This window comes from Typopeltis vanoorti, chromosome 16, assembly GCF_054136105.1.
Source record: "Typopeltis vanoorti isolate ZY-2024b chromosome 16, IOZ_Tvanoo_1.0, whole genome shotgun sequence".
Lineage (NCBI taxonomy): Eukaryota > Metazoa > Arthropoda > Arachnida > Uropygi > Thelyphonidae > Typopeltis > Typopeltis vanoorti.
Window position 1 is genome coordinate 69,671,728 of NC_143564.1, and position 17,844 is coordinate 69,689,571.

Below are 17,844 nucleotides of genomic sequence, written 5' to 3' on the forward strand. Positions count from 1 at the left end.
CAGCAGTATACCACATTGGTGGAACTGTACTCCAAGAGATTGATGAGGCAAGGGACTTGGGAGTGTTGTTGGATAGGGAGATGAAGTTTAGGGGGCACATTGCGAAAGTAGCTAAATCAGCTCATCAACTCACTTGGTTGTTGAAAAATACCTTGACGAGCAGAGAAAAACAAGTTATTGTACCTCTGTACTGAGCCCTGATAAGACCTCATCTCGACTACTGTGCCCAGATTTGGTCACCTCGGTTCCTTCTTGATGGGGAGGAGGTTGAGAGGATCCAGAGGCGAGTGACTAAGATGATAGCAGGTCTATGGAATGCACCATATGAGAACAGGTTGAAGATTTGTGGGTTGCAGAAACTAGTTGATAGGCGAAAAAGGGGAGATATGATTGAGACATTCAAATTGCTAAAAGGATTCTATAGGATTAATTCAGATGATATTTTTGAGATCAGGACTGGTGGTGGGAGAACTAGGGGACACCCATGTAAGCTGGGCAAGAGCGTGGTTAGCAGGGGTGTTAGAGCTGGGTTCTTTACTTTTAGAGTGGTAAATGAGTGGAATAAGCTGCCAGAGTCTGTTGTGGGTGCTATGACAGTGAGCGAGTTCAAGGCAAGGTATGATAGATACTGTGAGAATGTTGAACAGCTGTGTGAACATGATGCTTAGGGCCTCCCTCGATGAGTCTAAGGACTCCTGGAGTAGCCCGTGGTAATAATAATAATAATAATAATAATAATAATAATATTATTATTAATATTCTATTTTTTGAAAAAAAAAAAAAAGTGGGGGTGTAGTCTTTGGGAATTCTTTGTGAGAAGAGCTATTCAACAGAACAGAGTAGATGAAATGAAAGAGTGAGAAATGCAGGTTCTTTGGGTTAGGAGTTGAACTGTGAATGGATGTTAGGTAGCTGATGTTTATTTGATTGTCTGTTTAGCAGAAAGAGGAGAGAATGATGGGTGCCAGTTCTGTGGAGCATCGCCTTCATAAGTACCTGTAGAAAAGGCATAAAACACAGACTTTCTGTGAGACAGTAGTTGGAGTGACTCTGAGAGAGGAATTATTGAGCAACCATGCTTGCTGGCTTCTTCTTCTGGACACACTTTTTAGGGAGGTTTTTGGTGGTGCATCACTTCAAACACGAGTGCAGTATTCTAAGATTGAATAGGTTTTGGGATTTGTACAGTTAGTAGTTGAAAAGTGAAAAGCATCTTGAATGGAAAAGAATATTGATTTTTGTGGAAATACACATGTGATGTGTTTATGTCAAGAATGGTTAAAGGTAAATGTCAGTGCAAGAAGAAACAGCTGGATGTTATCAATATCCAGTTAAGATCCTTTATTGTAAGAAGAAAAATAAGACTGTGTTTTGGTCAAGGTTATTAGGTTGTCATCACCTTATTGAAGATATTCATTTTTATTAATTATATATTTGGTTTTATCCTTTATCCAAGCGTAAGCAAACAAAGTTCGTGCCTGAAGTACTTTCAGGACTGGGGCAACTGGAGGTAAAGGTGGTATAAGTTCTCATCACTTGCCTTAGTAACCCATAATGCAAAGCATGTCTTCAAGGAGATGTGCTATGAATTAAGGGAAGTGTCCCTACCCAGACCAGTCTCGACCTTTATTGAGGCCTCATCAGTGGGAGCCAGACCCAGAGGTGGTGAAGGTGAAAATAATGGAGAAGTCATATTTACCTATACGAGTTGCCAAAGGGTGTCACACCCTATTATTAAAATTCTTAATAATAGGGTGTGAGATAGGGTGTGATTAGAGATAAGTTTATGGAAGTTTTTTCACTTGGCTATGCTACTAATTATATATTTGGTTTTATCCTTTATCCGAGTGTAAGCAAACAAAGTTCGCCCTGAAGTATTTCACGACTGGGGCAACTCGTGGTAAAGGTGGTATAAGTTCTCATCAACTTGCCTTTGCCCCAGTCACTCCAGGTGCAAACTTTGTTTGCTTATGCTTGGATAGCCAAGTGAAAAAACTTCCATAAAGCTACTTTTTATGTAATCCAGGAATCCTGCTCTGGAGACCAAACATGGAATTTTTCAAGCCATTTCTGGGCATCCAATAAGTGGTGCAGTAATTTCACACTGGGCAATGAAATTCACTTCTTCCAAATCATCTTCATAAGAATGTTTTATGGGGAAAGTGAGTGAGCTAACTAGCAACACTTTAAGGAACTTGTAATGCAAACTCCACTCACAAAAGATTGTTAGCCAATAGTACATTAATATCAATACCAAGGGTGGGATAAGGTTAGATAATAGAGATTAAACATGGAATTTATTCATTTCAGGCCTCCAAATAAGTAAATTGGTGGTCATCTGTGGTCTCACACAAGGGTTGTCCTTATCTCACATTCCTATTCATGATGAGATTCCAATTCACAGCTTGTTGGTTGGAAAGCAGGTATGCTAACCACCTCACCAGCCCAGGCTGGCTGGTTGTAGAAGAGCTTGAGAAAGAGATCTTAGGATGTTAGAGCACAAGGTATGCCAAATGAATAGGCAGAATGTGGTGTACTATCACCAATAACACTATGGATAATCAGTGAGAGAAGGTCATTTATATATCGGAGGACGAGTAGGTGATAAAATAGGCTGTTAGGCACATGCATCATTAGTAGAGAAATCTCTAGAGAGAGAAAAACAAATTAGCAAGCTGTCCATCATTTTACACAGTGAATGACCAGAGTGAGAAAACTGCTTACCCAGTTAAAAAAAAAAAAAAAAATATGGAAGGCAGACGATAAGATGACAATTTGTCAAGTAATCCTCTAAGCCCAGCACTGTCAAATGCCTTGATTCAAGTGCAGCAGCATATACAATGTGAGGGTAATAGTATTTTTAAGGTGGACAAAAGGGACAAGAGGATTTTACTGATGCTAAGAGAAACTGAATCCCTTAAAGGTTGTGATTCAAAAATGAAGTAGTAATAACTTGAGAAATAGTAGGTTTTGTGGTGGGTATGAGCCGAAGGCCAACGAGATGAAATATATAATCAAGTTGCTATAGGCTGTGGAATTTGGAGATCACTGGTATGTATTGGCAAATGATCTCAGTCAGGGAAAAAGTGATTAATAATTATTATTATTGTCAATTATGGATACATATATTCTATGAAAAACAGTTACTTGGGGAAAAAAAAATAATTCATAAAGTTTCTGAGAGAAATTATCAGGCAGTATATGAAGTCAGAGGTAGCACCCCCCCCCTTCTCTCCAATCCCTCCTACACACAACAGAATCACAACAAAACCATTCTCATCTCATATACTAAGGGTGCATCAGAAAAAATAGCCAAAGTTCTCTGCAAATATGATCTCCATACCACTTTCAGACCTTTCATTCAGCTAGCTACATTCATACATTCTTCTAATAATCAACTGCATCCTCTTGAAAATTGCAGAGTGTATAAAGTTCCTTGTGCTTGCAGTTTAGCCTACTTTGGGCAGACTGGTAGATCAGTTAACATCTGCCTTGAAGCACACAAAAATTGCATCTGCCATCATCTGTATGGCAAGTTGGGATTGGCAGGACCAGATGGAGGAAAACATAGAAAACTTTATTACATAGAAGTCATTATAGATCTGAGAGACTATTTTTGGAATAAGTATCAGCTGTGAAGCACTTTCTGAACTTCAGCAAGTATGGTTGAATTAATTTACCAAAGATGTGGGAGACTATCATTTTAAGACCTGATAGCCTAACTTCTCTAAATTAACTTTATTGTTATCAGATCATAGAGGGCACCATGTAAGGATATTAGTTCTGCTTTCAGTTACAATTGAAATTGATTTTCCACAATTACTTATTTCAGTGCTGTGTGCCTGTCACAGTGAAAATTGTGTTTTGCTGATGCTGGGTAGAAAATCAGCAAAAATTTGTGAGTTTAATAAATATATTTTTTCCTCTTTTGTTGTTGCTTATACCATAAAGTATTATTATGAACAGTGTATAACACCTGAGCCTTTCGTGTGTGTGTGTGTGTGTTTGTTTGCATGCATATATATACACAGCTAATTCTCTCTTTACACGGCTTTTTTTTTTTTACATGATTTCAAAATAATACAGTTTAGAAAACAAAAACAATTATATTTTTACATGGTATATTTTGATTTACAGTTCAAATGCACTTATTTTTAAAATTTCTGTTTGAATTCAGTTCTGTTAAAAATGGTATTTCCATTTTAATTATCATTTCCTAGAATGGTATATATGTACTTAAACTTGAATTTTGGGGAATCTCCCACGATGTTTTAAATATCAGGGATTATTCTAGGCTACAGAATTTGTGGCAACAACAAAAAAATCAATTTTTGTAATTGCGATCCCCCGAAGTTAATCCAGCAGATGATCTGTTATATTCACTTTCCATTGGTTCCTGAAGCTTTTGATTCCAGGAACTAATGGTTCCTTCTTGATTCCTCGAAATTAAGTTGGTTCGTTATGGGAGGCCCACCTATATAAAGCTTCTTGGAAGGAGTTGTTTACTAAACAATCATTTCTTTTTTGCACTTCGAAACATTTACATGTCTTGTGTTTTGTTTGTGAAAGTTTTGTTCGTGCAATAGAGTTATAATATTAATAAAATTATAACTCTATAATTTTATTAATATTATAAATTAATAAAATTAATTAATAATATTTATTATTAGTTATTATTATTATTATTAAAATTAATTATTAGTTATTAAATAACTAATAATTAATTTTATTAATCAAATTAATCAAATTAATTATTAGTTATTTTCAGATATTTACGTAACATTACCCCATTAATCACAAGGTCAGGTAATTCAGTTAGAAGAAGTAGAATAGAAAAGCTATTTCTTTAGAAACTAAGATCCAGATTTTAGATCGTTTAGCAGCTGGAGAAGATTCAACATCCTTAGGGAAATATTTTGGACTGAATAAAGCTACTATGAGAATGATTATAGAACCTAATTTTGTTCTTTATGGAACAAAATTAGGTACCAAGTCTTCATTGTATACAAGACACGTTATAAAAGTGAAGATGGAAAAGGCCCTAGTGATGTGGATAGAAGATTGCTCAAAAAGGAATACCTTTAGACGGAAATGTCATCAAACAGAAAGCATTGCGGTTGTACAAACATATTCAGGAAAATTAGCCAACAAGATCAAACAACAATTGTGATTTTTCTGCAAGCACCGGTTGACTTACAAAATCTCTCAAAAGATACGTGTCTCATAATGTAAAAATAAAAGGAGAAGCCACATCTGCAGATGAGCCAGCAGCTAGGGAATTTCTTTCAAAATTGTCTAAAATTATTAAAAATGGTGGCTATACTCCTGATCAAGTTTGCAACGTAGATGAGACCTGCCTTTTCTTTGGAAAGAAAATGCCAAGTAGAACAGTGAAATCACAAAAAATGTTGGTATCTTTAAAACAGCTAAGGATCATGTGACTATTATTTTGCAGGAATGCTTCAGGAGATTTCGTATATTAAAACCATTACTCATTAGTCGATCCCTAAGACCACGGGCAATGAAAGGTGTAGATTTTAACATGCTACCAGTGATAATTTACTGACAGTTATTGATGTTTAGAAGAAATTTTCTATTTTGGATTGCATCAAACTCTAAGTTGGTGTTATCAGAATTGAAATCATCAACGTTAAATGCATGCTGGAAAGCTACTTGGACGGAATGTCTGAAAAAGAAAAACCCCATACCTTTGCATACAACTGAATATCCCAACATAATCAGATTAGCACATGCAAGCAGAGAACGATTTGATAATTTTTCGTCTGCAGATATTGAAGAATGATGGTTGACAAGGCTGTTAGTGATGCACAAAATAATAGAAGTTGTCCTTGAGAATCTGGATGAAAAAGAAAATGAAGAGATTCCACTCACTGCAGGATTAATTAAAGAAGGGCTTCAAAATGGCTAGTAAATTGCAAAGTCATTTTCTTACACATGTTCCAAATACTGAATGAGCTGAATAGTTTAAATGTGAACTGAAATCATGTATGTTGCGATATGAAGAATTATACAAACATCTAGTCAAAACAGGATCTCAACGATTAATTACAGAGTATGTGGTAAAAAAAAAAAATTAACCTTCAAAATTATTGGAAATTAGAGCTAATTTAGTTCATTTTACTGAAAAAAAAAAAACTTTTCGCCATTGCAGTATGAACAGGAAACGGCCAAAATGTTTCAGGTGATGGAAGTGATTTAATTCCAGTTTCACACGAAAGAATGCGGCTGCTGTCAGAAAGTGACAGCGAATAAAATTTAACTAATAACCATATGCATGGGTGTATTTGGACCTTTTCGAATTTCTGTTTTATTAGTAACATGCTATTTTCTTTAAGAAATATACATATGTATATACTTTAAATAAGCATTTAAAATAAAAAATATTCCATTAAAATTAAATAGAGTTTTATTCAATGATTTTCATATGTTTTGTTTGAAAATAACTTATTGTTCATATCGGCTTTTCACACCTGGAACCATTCTTCTATTTTTTCATATACACTATTTTTTTTCACATGGTTTTCATTTACATGTTTTGTTTTCTGGAACCAATCTACCATGTAAATGGAGAATTGTGTGTGTGTGTGTAATAATTATTACAATGTTGAACATTGTAATAATTAAGCCCATACACGAGAGGTTGATCAACATGTAGTACATTTATTACTGTATATGGGTAATGGGTTAGGAAAGGAGAAACTTGTCTACACTTAATTTAAAAGACTGTATATTATATTCTTAGGAAACACATCAGAGAGAAGACTGTTGCAAATACAGCAGTAGCAAGGATGAAAGAGGAGGGAAAGAAACTTGTTCTGTGGGTTTCCAAGCCTACCGTGAAGGGATGTTCGGTGGCAGCTGTACGTGTTCCAATGGGCTTAGTACTAAGTGGGGGATTTATTGATGCTATTTCAGATGAACATTTGCCATGGAAATATTTATAGAATACACATAATGCAGAAACCAAATGCTTGTACAAAACTGGGAGGAGTGAGTTGGTAAGAGATGGGTCATTAATCAACTAATTACTCTCCTCTGTATTGAGTCAAGCATTTTGAGGGAGCTCTTAGGGGCCCCCACTCCAAATGTGAGAGCAGTATTCAATAGCTGGATGGATTGAATACTGCTCTCACATTTGAGATAGAGCAGTATTCAATAGATGGAAGTAATGTCTTGAGCGAAAAGAAAATGACATTAGCCCTGACATCAAGAGTTTGACTTCATACATATATATGTATAAAGTCAGAGTCAGTTATCTAACCCGTTGCAAATTGGTGAGCATGATCATCTAGTTATGATTTGAGTTAGAACCACATGATCACTCTGCAGCATGTGGATGTGTTAGTTAAGAAGGATATCTTAAATTACAGAACATTATTTCTAGAAGACAGCTTGGAGCAGTATATCAGAAATGAGAAATTGTGTGTGTGTGTGTTCACGTTCGGCCTGCATTCCCAGACAGAAAAATAAATCAGGTGAGAATAAATCATGTGATGCTTCATCAAAATAAATAAGTGAAATATATATAATGACTTGGAGCCTGAGATGAGCAGTTGTAGAAGCAGTATAAACCATGTGCTAGCAGAGTGGCAAGTATAGTAAGTAATACAAAATCAGATTATGAGAAGTAGCCGAGTGAAGTATGGAGGAGGAGAATGAGGAATTTGCTTTTCAGTTTGTTTATTAATGAAATTGCTGATGATGCAAATTTTGCATCATCAGCATTATGTTTTACATGAACTCTTTTCACTCAGTAACAATTCCAGATATACCAAACTTTATATGTAGCCCATCTTTCTTATTTAATGACATTTCCCTGTCAAATTTGTTTAACACCTACCAACTACTGAACATTCTCTTTATACAATTCATTTCCTCATCTTTGCTTTTTACTGTCATACCTAGACAACACCCACCACCACCTTTACAACTCTAAATCTTTCATAACACTTCTTTTTAAGTCAGCCTCCTTTGTGCATTCTCTTTTCTGCTTTCCATGATGTCATATGTATTCACTGTTGTGCAGCCAGAAGAATGGCAATTTATCCATTGGGAGAAGACTGCCAGGTACAAATCTGTGACAAGAGTGTTTATAAGGTGTACTGAAACTCACTATGTTCATATCAAACAATGTATTGAAATGATTAATTTGATTTGTTTACAACATAGTGCAACAAGAAGGAGCTACATCTGGTATTTATTGATCTGGAGAAAGCATACGATAGAGTGCCAAGGCAAGAAGTCTGGAGGTGTCTGAGGGAGAAGAAGGTGCCGGAGAAATATGTCAGGTTGGTGCAGGAAATGTACAGAAATGTGAAGACAAGTGTTCGGACCTGTGTGGGATAGACAGAAAGTTTTCAAGTAACAGTTGGCTTGCATCAAGGGTCAGCATTAAGTCCGTTTCTGTTTAATATTGTGATGGAGGTGGTAACAGAGGAGGTGAGAGAAGATGCACCTTGGACAATGCTGTATGCAGATGACATCTTGCTGTGTGTAGATTCAAGAGAAGAAGCGGAAACTAAACTGGAAAGATGGAGAAAAGTACTGGAAGAGAGAGGTATGAGACTGAGCAGAAGTAAGACAGAGTATATGTGTTGCGCAGTGGGCGGTGGCCAGGAGACAGACCTGGAGCTGGAAGGAAATGTCATCAGGAAGGTGAGAGACTTTAGATACTTAGGTTCGACAGTGGAAGAAGATGGAGGAGGTGAGAAGGAAGTGGGATGCAGGATACAAGCAGGTTGGAGGAACTGGAGGGAGATGGCTGGAGTGTTATGTGATAAGAGGGTGCCGATCAATCTGAAAGGCAAAATTTATAGGACAGTAGTGAGGCCAGCTATGACATATGCTATAGAAACTGTGGCCCTGAGGAAAAATAACATTAGCAGGATGGAAGTAGCAGAGATGAGAATGCTTAGGTGGATGTGCGGTGTGACCAGAAAGGATCATCTGAGAAATGACTATGTCAGGGGAACAGTGAAAGTTACGAACTTAGGAGCGAAAATACAGGAGGCAAGGTTGAGATGGTTTGGTCATGTGATAAGGAGGGAGGACGAATATGTGGGAAGAAGGGTCATGCAGATGGATGTGCAAGGAAGGCGGAAGCGTGGGCGGCCAAAGAAGAGATGGAGGGAGCTGGTAGAAGAGGACTTGAAGATGAAGAACTTGGATGTGGTGACAGCCCAAGACAGGAAGGTGTGGAGGAGACTCATAATAAACAGTGACCCCACTTAAGTGGGAGAAACTGCAGAAGAAGAAGAAGATAGTGCAACAAGAACCAAAGTCTCATACTTAAATATCTGATAAACTGTGCTAAAAACAATTTGATTTAGTAGAGATGGAAAATGAAAAAGCACTACATCAGTAATGATGCTCTCATTTGTATGATTAATATGGAGTCTGCTTATTGTTAAATTGAAAATTATATGTAACGGCCTTTACTGTTTTTGTGAATAATGTAGTTAATATCCTGTATATTGAACCTTTTTAAACATATTTGTATACAAAGAAGAAAATAATCACAAAGCTTAATCACAGCAAAAATATCACTCTTATATCATGGCCTTATTTGCTTCACCATGAGACAGAATTGGATTGAACTGATTAGAATTATGGCTGAAGCTATGAGATAATGTATTATATCTGTAAATTGCTTGTGTTTTTCTGACAAGGTTGTGTGTTTTGTAGGATGAAAAACTCCATATAACTCCTTCTCTAGATGGAATTAGAAACTAGTTCTTTTCAACTGAAGGACAGATGTCATGTTCAGATATTATTAATCCACTACAATCTAATTTTTGCTGCATTACGAGCTTATGATGTTGTTCAAAGCCTCAGTTTTCTACTTCTTCCTCAGTGTATCACTCTGTTTCTTATATTTCATAGCATTTGTAAATAAACGTAATTCATTTTGAAACTTGTTAGTAAAACTTGATTCATACCGTTATTTACAACAGATACACATATGCCAGACAACAACCTCACCTATTCTATCAGATCCTGTTCTTTCCAAGTATAACTGAGTTCATTCTATTTAAAACCATCCTACCTACATATTATCAGATATGTTTTCAGGCTTGCAATTAAACCTAGAAAATGTACTTTATGTACCATACCTCTAATGATAAATCCCAATACATTCTTATCTTTTATTCCCCATTTTTTTTTCTTTCATTCTTTACTTCATCTTCCAGTTACCCAATTTCATATAACATGCTTTATTGCTCACATGCCAGTTTCATTAACCTGTTATTTGAATTTTTCTTCTTGCTACTCATATTTTTCCTTACATTGTTCATCTTTCAATGCATTATTATGCTCTCAATAAACAATCACATACATTTCCCTGTGTATGCAGAAAGAATTCCCCTAATCACAGTTTATGGTTGAAAAGAAATAAATATGAATTTAAATCAATTACTCCTTACTATTTCATGTAAACATTTGATGACTGTAAAATTGCATCCTTAAGGTTGTTGAAACATTACACGACTCTTTTTAAGATCTGAATAATTACTGAAAAGAGTAGATTTCTATTACTGTATTTATTTATTTATTTTTTCCCAAGATACTGAGGAAGCCAGAGAAGATGACCTTTTATCAGATGATGTTGAACTTCCTTCTGCCTTGCGTCAGTATACCCATATTCGGAATGCTGAGCTCAATAAGGCACTCAATATTTTGCTTGCCCTTAGTGTTACAGCAGTAATGGGATTAGGAATCGGCAACTTTTTAGGTAAATTAAAACATAAAAAAAATGTTAACTACTTCTAGGAGTAAGTACTTTATTATTAATTAATAATTTAGTTAACAAGAAATGAATGTGTCATATACGAGGCAGTGCTAGAAAGTTCTAATAAACACCTGAAACAAAAATGATATTATAGCATTAATATAACCACAAGAAAGGACAGACTTGTGGTTATATCTGTTGTTTTAATATCATTTTTGTTCTAGGTGTTTATCAGAACTTTCCAGACTCCCCCACCCCCACATGTGTGTGTGTGTGACTAAGAGTTTATAAGGCTGAACACTTTAATTGACAACATGACATTTCATTCTAATTGCACAGGATTTCTTTGGGTGTAAACGTACAAACTAGTAGACAAAACGGTAAGGACTAACGAAGGTGACAACTATTATGTAGTTAGAGGTTGATGTTATTTTAAAATGTTTCTAATTTATGTTGTATTGTTAAGAACGTTGTGCATGTTTACACATTTACGTGCACATATTTGGCTAACGAAGGCTAGGATGTATTCAGACAAGTTGATAATTGCATTAATATGATTCACCAGCCTGGTTGGCCGAGTGGTTAGAATATCCACTCTCCAACAAACAGGTCGCAGTTCAAATCCTGCTTTGGACGTTATGTTTGTGATCGTCTTTAGGTGGGAGATGAATATCATTACTTGGTGTTAGACCACTGCCCTGCTTATTGGAGGCCTGAAGTAGTATGAAATGTTCCATGTTTGGTCTCTAGAGCAGGGTTTCCAGACTATGTAAAAAATAAATAAAAAATTACAAAAAATATATATATAAAATTGATAAAAATGGGGGGGGGAATCCTGAGCCCGACCACGAAACAAATGTACTATCATCATCATCATCAATTTACTGATATGTATCCTCAAGGGATGTTCCGGTTACCATGACAGCACTACATGATTAAATTTATATTATTATTAATCTCATATCAACAATTTTTTTCCAAATCAGTCTATTACTTGTGAGAACTTCCATATTGTCATATCTAACATTTCATGCTTCTAAAGCACTTCTCACTGAATCAGTCCATCTAGACTATAGGTTCCCAAACTTTTTCGAGCCACCACCCACTTTGTAAAGACATAAATTTTGTACCCCCCCCCCCCCATTATAACACAGTTATTGCTATACTGATTTTGGTGAAATGTAGCCCATATATAAAGATTGTAAAATGTATGCTCGAATAACATTATGCACAGTTTCATACAATGGTTTAAATATGAAAATGTGGAATACAATTAAGAGATTGCATTACATTAGTAAGAATCTTATTGTAATAATTAAAATACCATCAAATGTATTAGTTGGTTTATTTTGAACTTACAAAGTAAAAATACAAAGAAAAAATAACAAATTAATGTGAAGGATTAGTCTAGTGCATTTTTAAAAGTTTGTTAATATTGGGTTCAATTTTCGTTAAAAATAGTCATAAATCGCTACGCTCAGTTATATGCAATCGGTTCCTTTTTCTTAGTAAATTCACTACAGCACTAAACCCATGCTCAGCCAAATAAGAAGATGGAAATGCAATTAAAAATTTCTGTACTATTTCCCATAATCCAGGGTACAGTGTTGGTATTGATTTTTGAAGCCAGAACTCTTGGTATCCAGTTTTGAATTTTATTTTTAGTTCATTTGTTGTGAGTTCTGAGTTCCACTTCTAAATTTGATGATCCTGCTGTGCTTACATGTGAGAAAGGATCTAGAACCCAATTTGGTATATTCATGTTTAAAATATCCTTGAATCACTCATTGAAATCAGCATGGAGAACCTCCAAGTGTTGGCAGTATGTAAGTAAATCTTCCTTTTTGAAAGACACTGCTGATAAATTTCAAAAGTGGCTATATTCCCCTCGGCCCATATTCCACTTGAACAGAAGAAGTTTCCCTACAAAAGCGGAAATAATGTTTTTTGTTTTAATTCAATTCAATTCATCACCTTGTAGTTGTAGATTGACTTCATTAAATATTTTATAGAGGTCTGTCAAATAAGTGATGTCATTTATGAATGTAATCAGGTTGGCCCGCAATCCGTTGTCTCTGTTTTCTAGGAAGTCTAGTACTGAATCAAACAAATTGTAAAATCGATTCAGACAAATACCTTTTTGAAAGCCAGCGAACTTCTGTGTGAAGCAGCAAACTATTGAAACCTTCATCATTTTCACTACAAAGTTGGCTAAACAATCTGTCACTCAATGAATTGCTTCTAATCTTGTTGACTACTCTAATAACGTAATGGAGCGACATGTGCAGGCATTCACTTAAATTTTTCGCAACCAAATGTTAACGATGAAGAACACAATGTATAGCGAGTACATTTGATACTGCTTGTTTCAAATGCACTATGAAACCCTTGTGGCGCCCTGTCGTTGCTAGAGCACCATCAGTAGCAGCAGACAAAATATTACGAATAGGAATGTCTTTCTCTTGAAAAAACTTATTCATGATATTATACATACATTCTCCCTTTGTATCCGCTTCCAAGTTTTTAGCAAATAATAATTCTTGACAAACTTTTTCTTCTTTTATGAATCATACGTATGATAAGAGTAGGGGTTCATTATTTGGAAGAGTTGATTCATCGAGTTGAACGGAAAATTGACATGTCTTCAAATAATCGCATAATGATTTTTCAACATCTCCAGCCATTTCATCGATTCTTCTTTGCACTGAATTATTGCTCAAAGGAATTTTCCTGATGATATCTGATGCTGGCTTATGAAGCACAGTGTTTATTACTTCTTTTAATGCCGGCAAGATTAATTCCTCACCAATTGTGAGTGGTTTTCCCACTTTTGTGATTAATAATGAAATATTATAAGAAGCTCGTAATCCGTCATTATCTTGTTTAGTGGACGATGTAAAAAGCTTTGATATAGTTAGACGTTTAAAATATTTTTCTTCTAGTACTTGAAAATAAGACAAATCTTTATCCTTTTTGTCAGCATGCATTTTAGTCAAATGCTCGTGTAGCCTAGAAGGCTTCATTGCTTCATTTGAAAACACTTTTTGGTTCGTAGGAGACTGAATAAAACCATATTTCAAATATTCAATACTGTACTGTCGACATTTCTTCTTATATTCAGACATAATGAAGTAATAAAATTTGCAAAAATATTCACAAAATAAAAGATTTAACTTATACTTTGTATGACTCCACTTATCTATCACACTTTCGACTGATGATTGTTGGCAAAGCACATAAAAAATAATGAAACTTATTCCTAAACCACTGGTATTTATAGATTTGAAATCTAGCCTGAATCGACTTGCATGCATTGACTTGTTTGTGATACCATCGTACTCGTGCTTTGAACAAGTCACTGCAAGCACCCATATTCCTGTCAAAACATGCTGAATTGAGTGAATTACGTAATAGTTGACCGATATACAACTAGTTGACTCGTCTGCCACGTGGATAGACTAAAACCTGTATGGCACAATCAATTTTTACAATAGCAAAAATTGAATACATTTTTTAAGTATATAAAAAATAGAAGTTAAAATATCCTGTATGACACATTCGATTTTTTATTTTGCATGTAAGCGCATTTTGTTCGTCCAACCACGACATTGTCCGAATAATTATAAATAATAATTAATAAATAAAATAATTACACAAGATATAAACAGCAAACCTACAAAACATAACCACAGAAAACAGTATAAGTTTCGAATAATATTTGCTTTGTTTTTTCCCTCTAGTTAGCAATATAAGTTAGTATACTAACTAGGCTAACTAAAATTTACGATTTTATTTCTTTCTTGCCATTATTATTTTTTACTCGTAATATTAAATTATATAAATTTGGGTTTATTTTTGTACAAATGAATTAGAAAAGTGGTTTTATATATTTTATATATATTTTGAAATGAAATATAACAAATATATTTGCTACTGTAAACATAACCTATTATACACACATATATACATGCTCTATTTTCTCATTGACATAGAAAATTGACATCTATTTCTATCTAACATGGTAAATTTTCAAATGATTAAATAATTGAAATAGAAAATTGATAAAAAAATTGATCGTGTAAGATGGGCATAAGATGAATTAAAATGCAATATTTAAATTTTAAATGATTATCTCATCGCAAAATCACGAAAATAATTAATTTTTAAATATATATTATTAATTTCTTCTATAAAGAGCCACCGACCCCTAGACCGCCTGAACGTCCCCAAATGCTTCTGATTCCACTATATTCCCCCTAGAAGGCATCAGCACCCACTGGGGGGGGGCGCAGTACCGCCCACTTTGGGAACCTATGATCTAGACCTTTGCCTTTATCTGGGTCTCTTTCCTCAACTATTCTATTTGAGTGGCCATAGCACCTTAGACTTCTGACATATTCTTGAATGCTAACAATGTCAAGTTTCTTTTTAATGTCTTCATGTTTAACATGATTCTGCCATTGATGCCATCAATTCATTCCTCTAATTTTTCTCAGGACCCTCTTATCTATGATCTCTAGTCTTTGATCAAATGCTTTATTTCTGATCCAGGTCTCAGATCTATAACTTAAAACTGGTGTGAACACTGTCTTGTATACTGCTAGTTTGCTAATTTCTCTCTTTATTAAATATAAATTTATTCAGCTGCCTACACACCATATCAGTTTGCTTATTCTGTTGTCTGTTTACAGATTTAACTTGCCATCTTCACTAAAAACTGTGCCTAAATAGTTGAAATATTTTGCTTGTTCTATAGGATTTCAGAATGCAACTGAAATTTTCTATGTTCCTGCTTATTTTCATAATTTTGGTCTTTTTATTGGTGATTTTCATGCCAAATTTGTTAGCTGTTATTCAATTAGAGAATCCTGGATACCTGTACTAGACATGTTTAGGAATACAACATTATCTGCATAAAACAAAGAACTAAGTTTGACATGTGCCTAATTGCCACTTAATGCCTAATGCCACAAATGCACTATAGGTTTACTGATAACCTTTCTTGGGTGGGAACCACATCAAAAAAAGAAAGATATTCAGATGCAGTTAACATTCAGTACACACACACACACACACATCCTATGGATAAGTACCTGGTACAGCAATCATCAGTTAGTTTAATTTGTAGTCTGTATTAGAAATCCAATATGGAAATGTTCTAGGATATCAGATATGGTATATTTTGCAGTAACATCCTTATATAGTTACATCATTCAGTTTCAGAGAATTTGGGATGAAAAAAAGCTGTTTGAACTTAGTCTTAGTTTATTGTCGTCATCATTAAATTCCTGGCATGCACCCTCGTGGTTTACAGGATATTATGATAGTACAACATGAAAAAAAATTAGATCATTACTGACTTTCTATTGACAGTTTTCCTCCAGATTAATCTGATATCTATCCATATTCCAATATTATCAGCTCTTATATTTCTCTCTCTCTTCTAAGGCACTTTTTACTGCATCAATCCATCTAGATCTTGGTCTTCCGCTGGGTCTTTTTCCTGCCATCCTGGCAAAGAACCCTACCTCTCTCTCATTCTACTTAAGTGACCATACCAGCTGAATTTAACTCCACTAACATGTTCCTGAATACTAACAATGTCAAGTTCTTTTCTAATATTTTATTTGTAATATGATATTGCCATTGATGATATCTGTTTACTCCCCTAATCTTTCTCAGAATTCTGTGGTCTCCGATCTTTGACCAAGTGCACCATTTCTAATCCGGTTCTCAGATCCATAAATTAAAATTAGTTTGAACACTGTTTAATTTCCCTCTTACTCTCAATATGAATTCATTCAGTTGACTTCCTACCATGCCATCTTTGCTAATTCTGTTGTCTATTTCCATGTTTAATTTTTCATATTGACCAAAAGTTATCTAAATAGCTGAAATATTTAACTTGTTCTATAGAGTATCCATTCAGAATGTAGTTGATGGTTTCAATGTTTCTGCATATTTTTATTGTCTTTGTCTTTTTATAAAGTTGTCCTTTTACAAATAAGTGTACAAAGAATTGAAATGTGAAAAAATTTCACTTTTCAGTTCTTTTTTTCACTGCTGATTTTCATACCGAATTTGTCACAGCAGTTACTTATCAGAGAATCCTGCAGACTTTTAGTGAATTTATTTAGAAGTATAGCATCATTTGCATAAAGTAAAGAGCTGAGATTAGCATCTCCAGTTTTGATATCAGGTTTAACCATCTTACCGGCCATTATGGATCAAATATTATTATTATTATTATTCCGGGCAACTCCAAGGAGTCGACAGACTCATCGAGGGAGGCCCTAACATCATGTCAAGAACAACTATTCGACATTCGCACAGTATCTATCATACCTTGCCTTGAACTCATTCACGGTCATAGTACCCACAACAGACTCTGGCAGCTTATTCCACTCATTCACCACTCTCCAAGTAAAAAACCTAGCTCTAACACCCCTGCTAACCACTTTCTTGCCCAGCTTCCATATATGGCCCCCTAGTTCTTCCACCACCAGTCCTATACTCAAAAATATCTTCTGGATTAATCTTATAGAAACCCTTCAGTAATTTGAATGTCTCAATCATATCACCCCTTTTCCACCCATCGACCAATTTTTGCAACCCACAAATCTTCAACCTGTTCTCATAAGGTTCGTTCCACAGACCTGCTATCATCTTGGTCACTTGATTCTAGATCCTCTCCATCTCCCCCCATCAAGAAGAAATCCTGGTGCCCAGATCTGGGCAAAGTAATCCAGATGAGGTCTTATCAAGGCTCAATACAGAGAAACAATAACTTGTTTGTCTCTGCTTGTTAAAGTATTTTTCAGAAGCCAAGTGATTTGCTGAGCTGATTTAGCCACTTTTGCGATGTGCCCCCTAAACTTCAATTCCCTATCCACCAATACTCCCAAATCCCTGGCCTCCTCAATCTCCTGGAGTACGGTTCCACCAATGTGATATACTGCTTCTAATCTTTTCACCCCAAAATGCATAACCTTACACTTTGCCACATTAAATTGACATCCATTTTACCTAGCCTAGTCCTCCAAACTATCCAAATCATCCTGCAAAATTTCGACATCCTGTGCACTCACAATTGC

General features: G+C 35.1%; 1 protein-coding gene across 2 annotated transcripts in view; it reads left to right on the forward strand.

The window, feature by feature from the left end:
* The window catches only part of LOC150098110 (uncharacterized), a 186,023-nt gene that overhangs the window by 85,510 nt on the left and 82,669 nt on the right, over positions 1-17,844 (forward strand). For both annotated transcript variants that reach the window (XM_090406006.1, XM_090406007.1), the window contains one exon: positions 10,586-10,753. In XM_090406006.1, the coding sequence (XP_090262132.1) occupies positions 10,586-10,753 (168 nt within the window). The remainder of the gene's footprint in view (positions 1-10,585; positions 10,754-17,844) is intronic.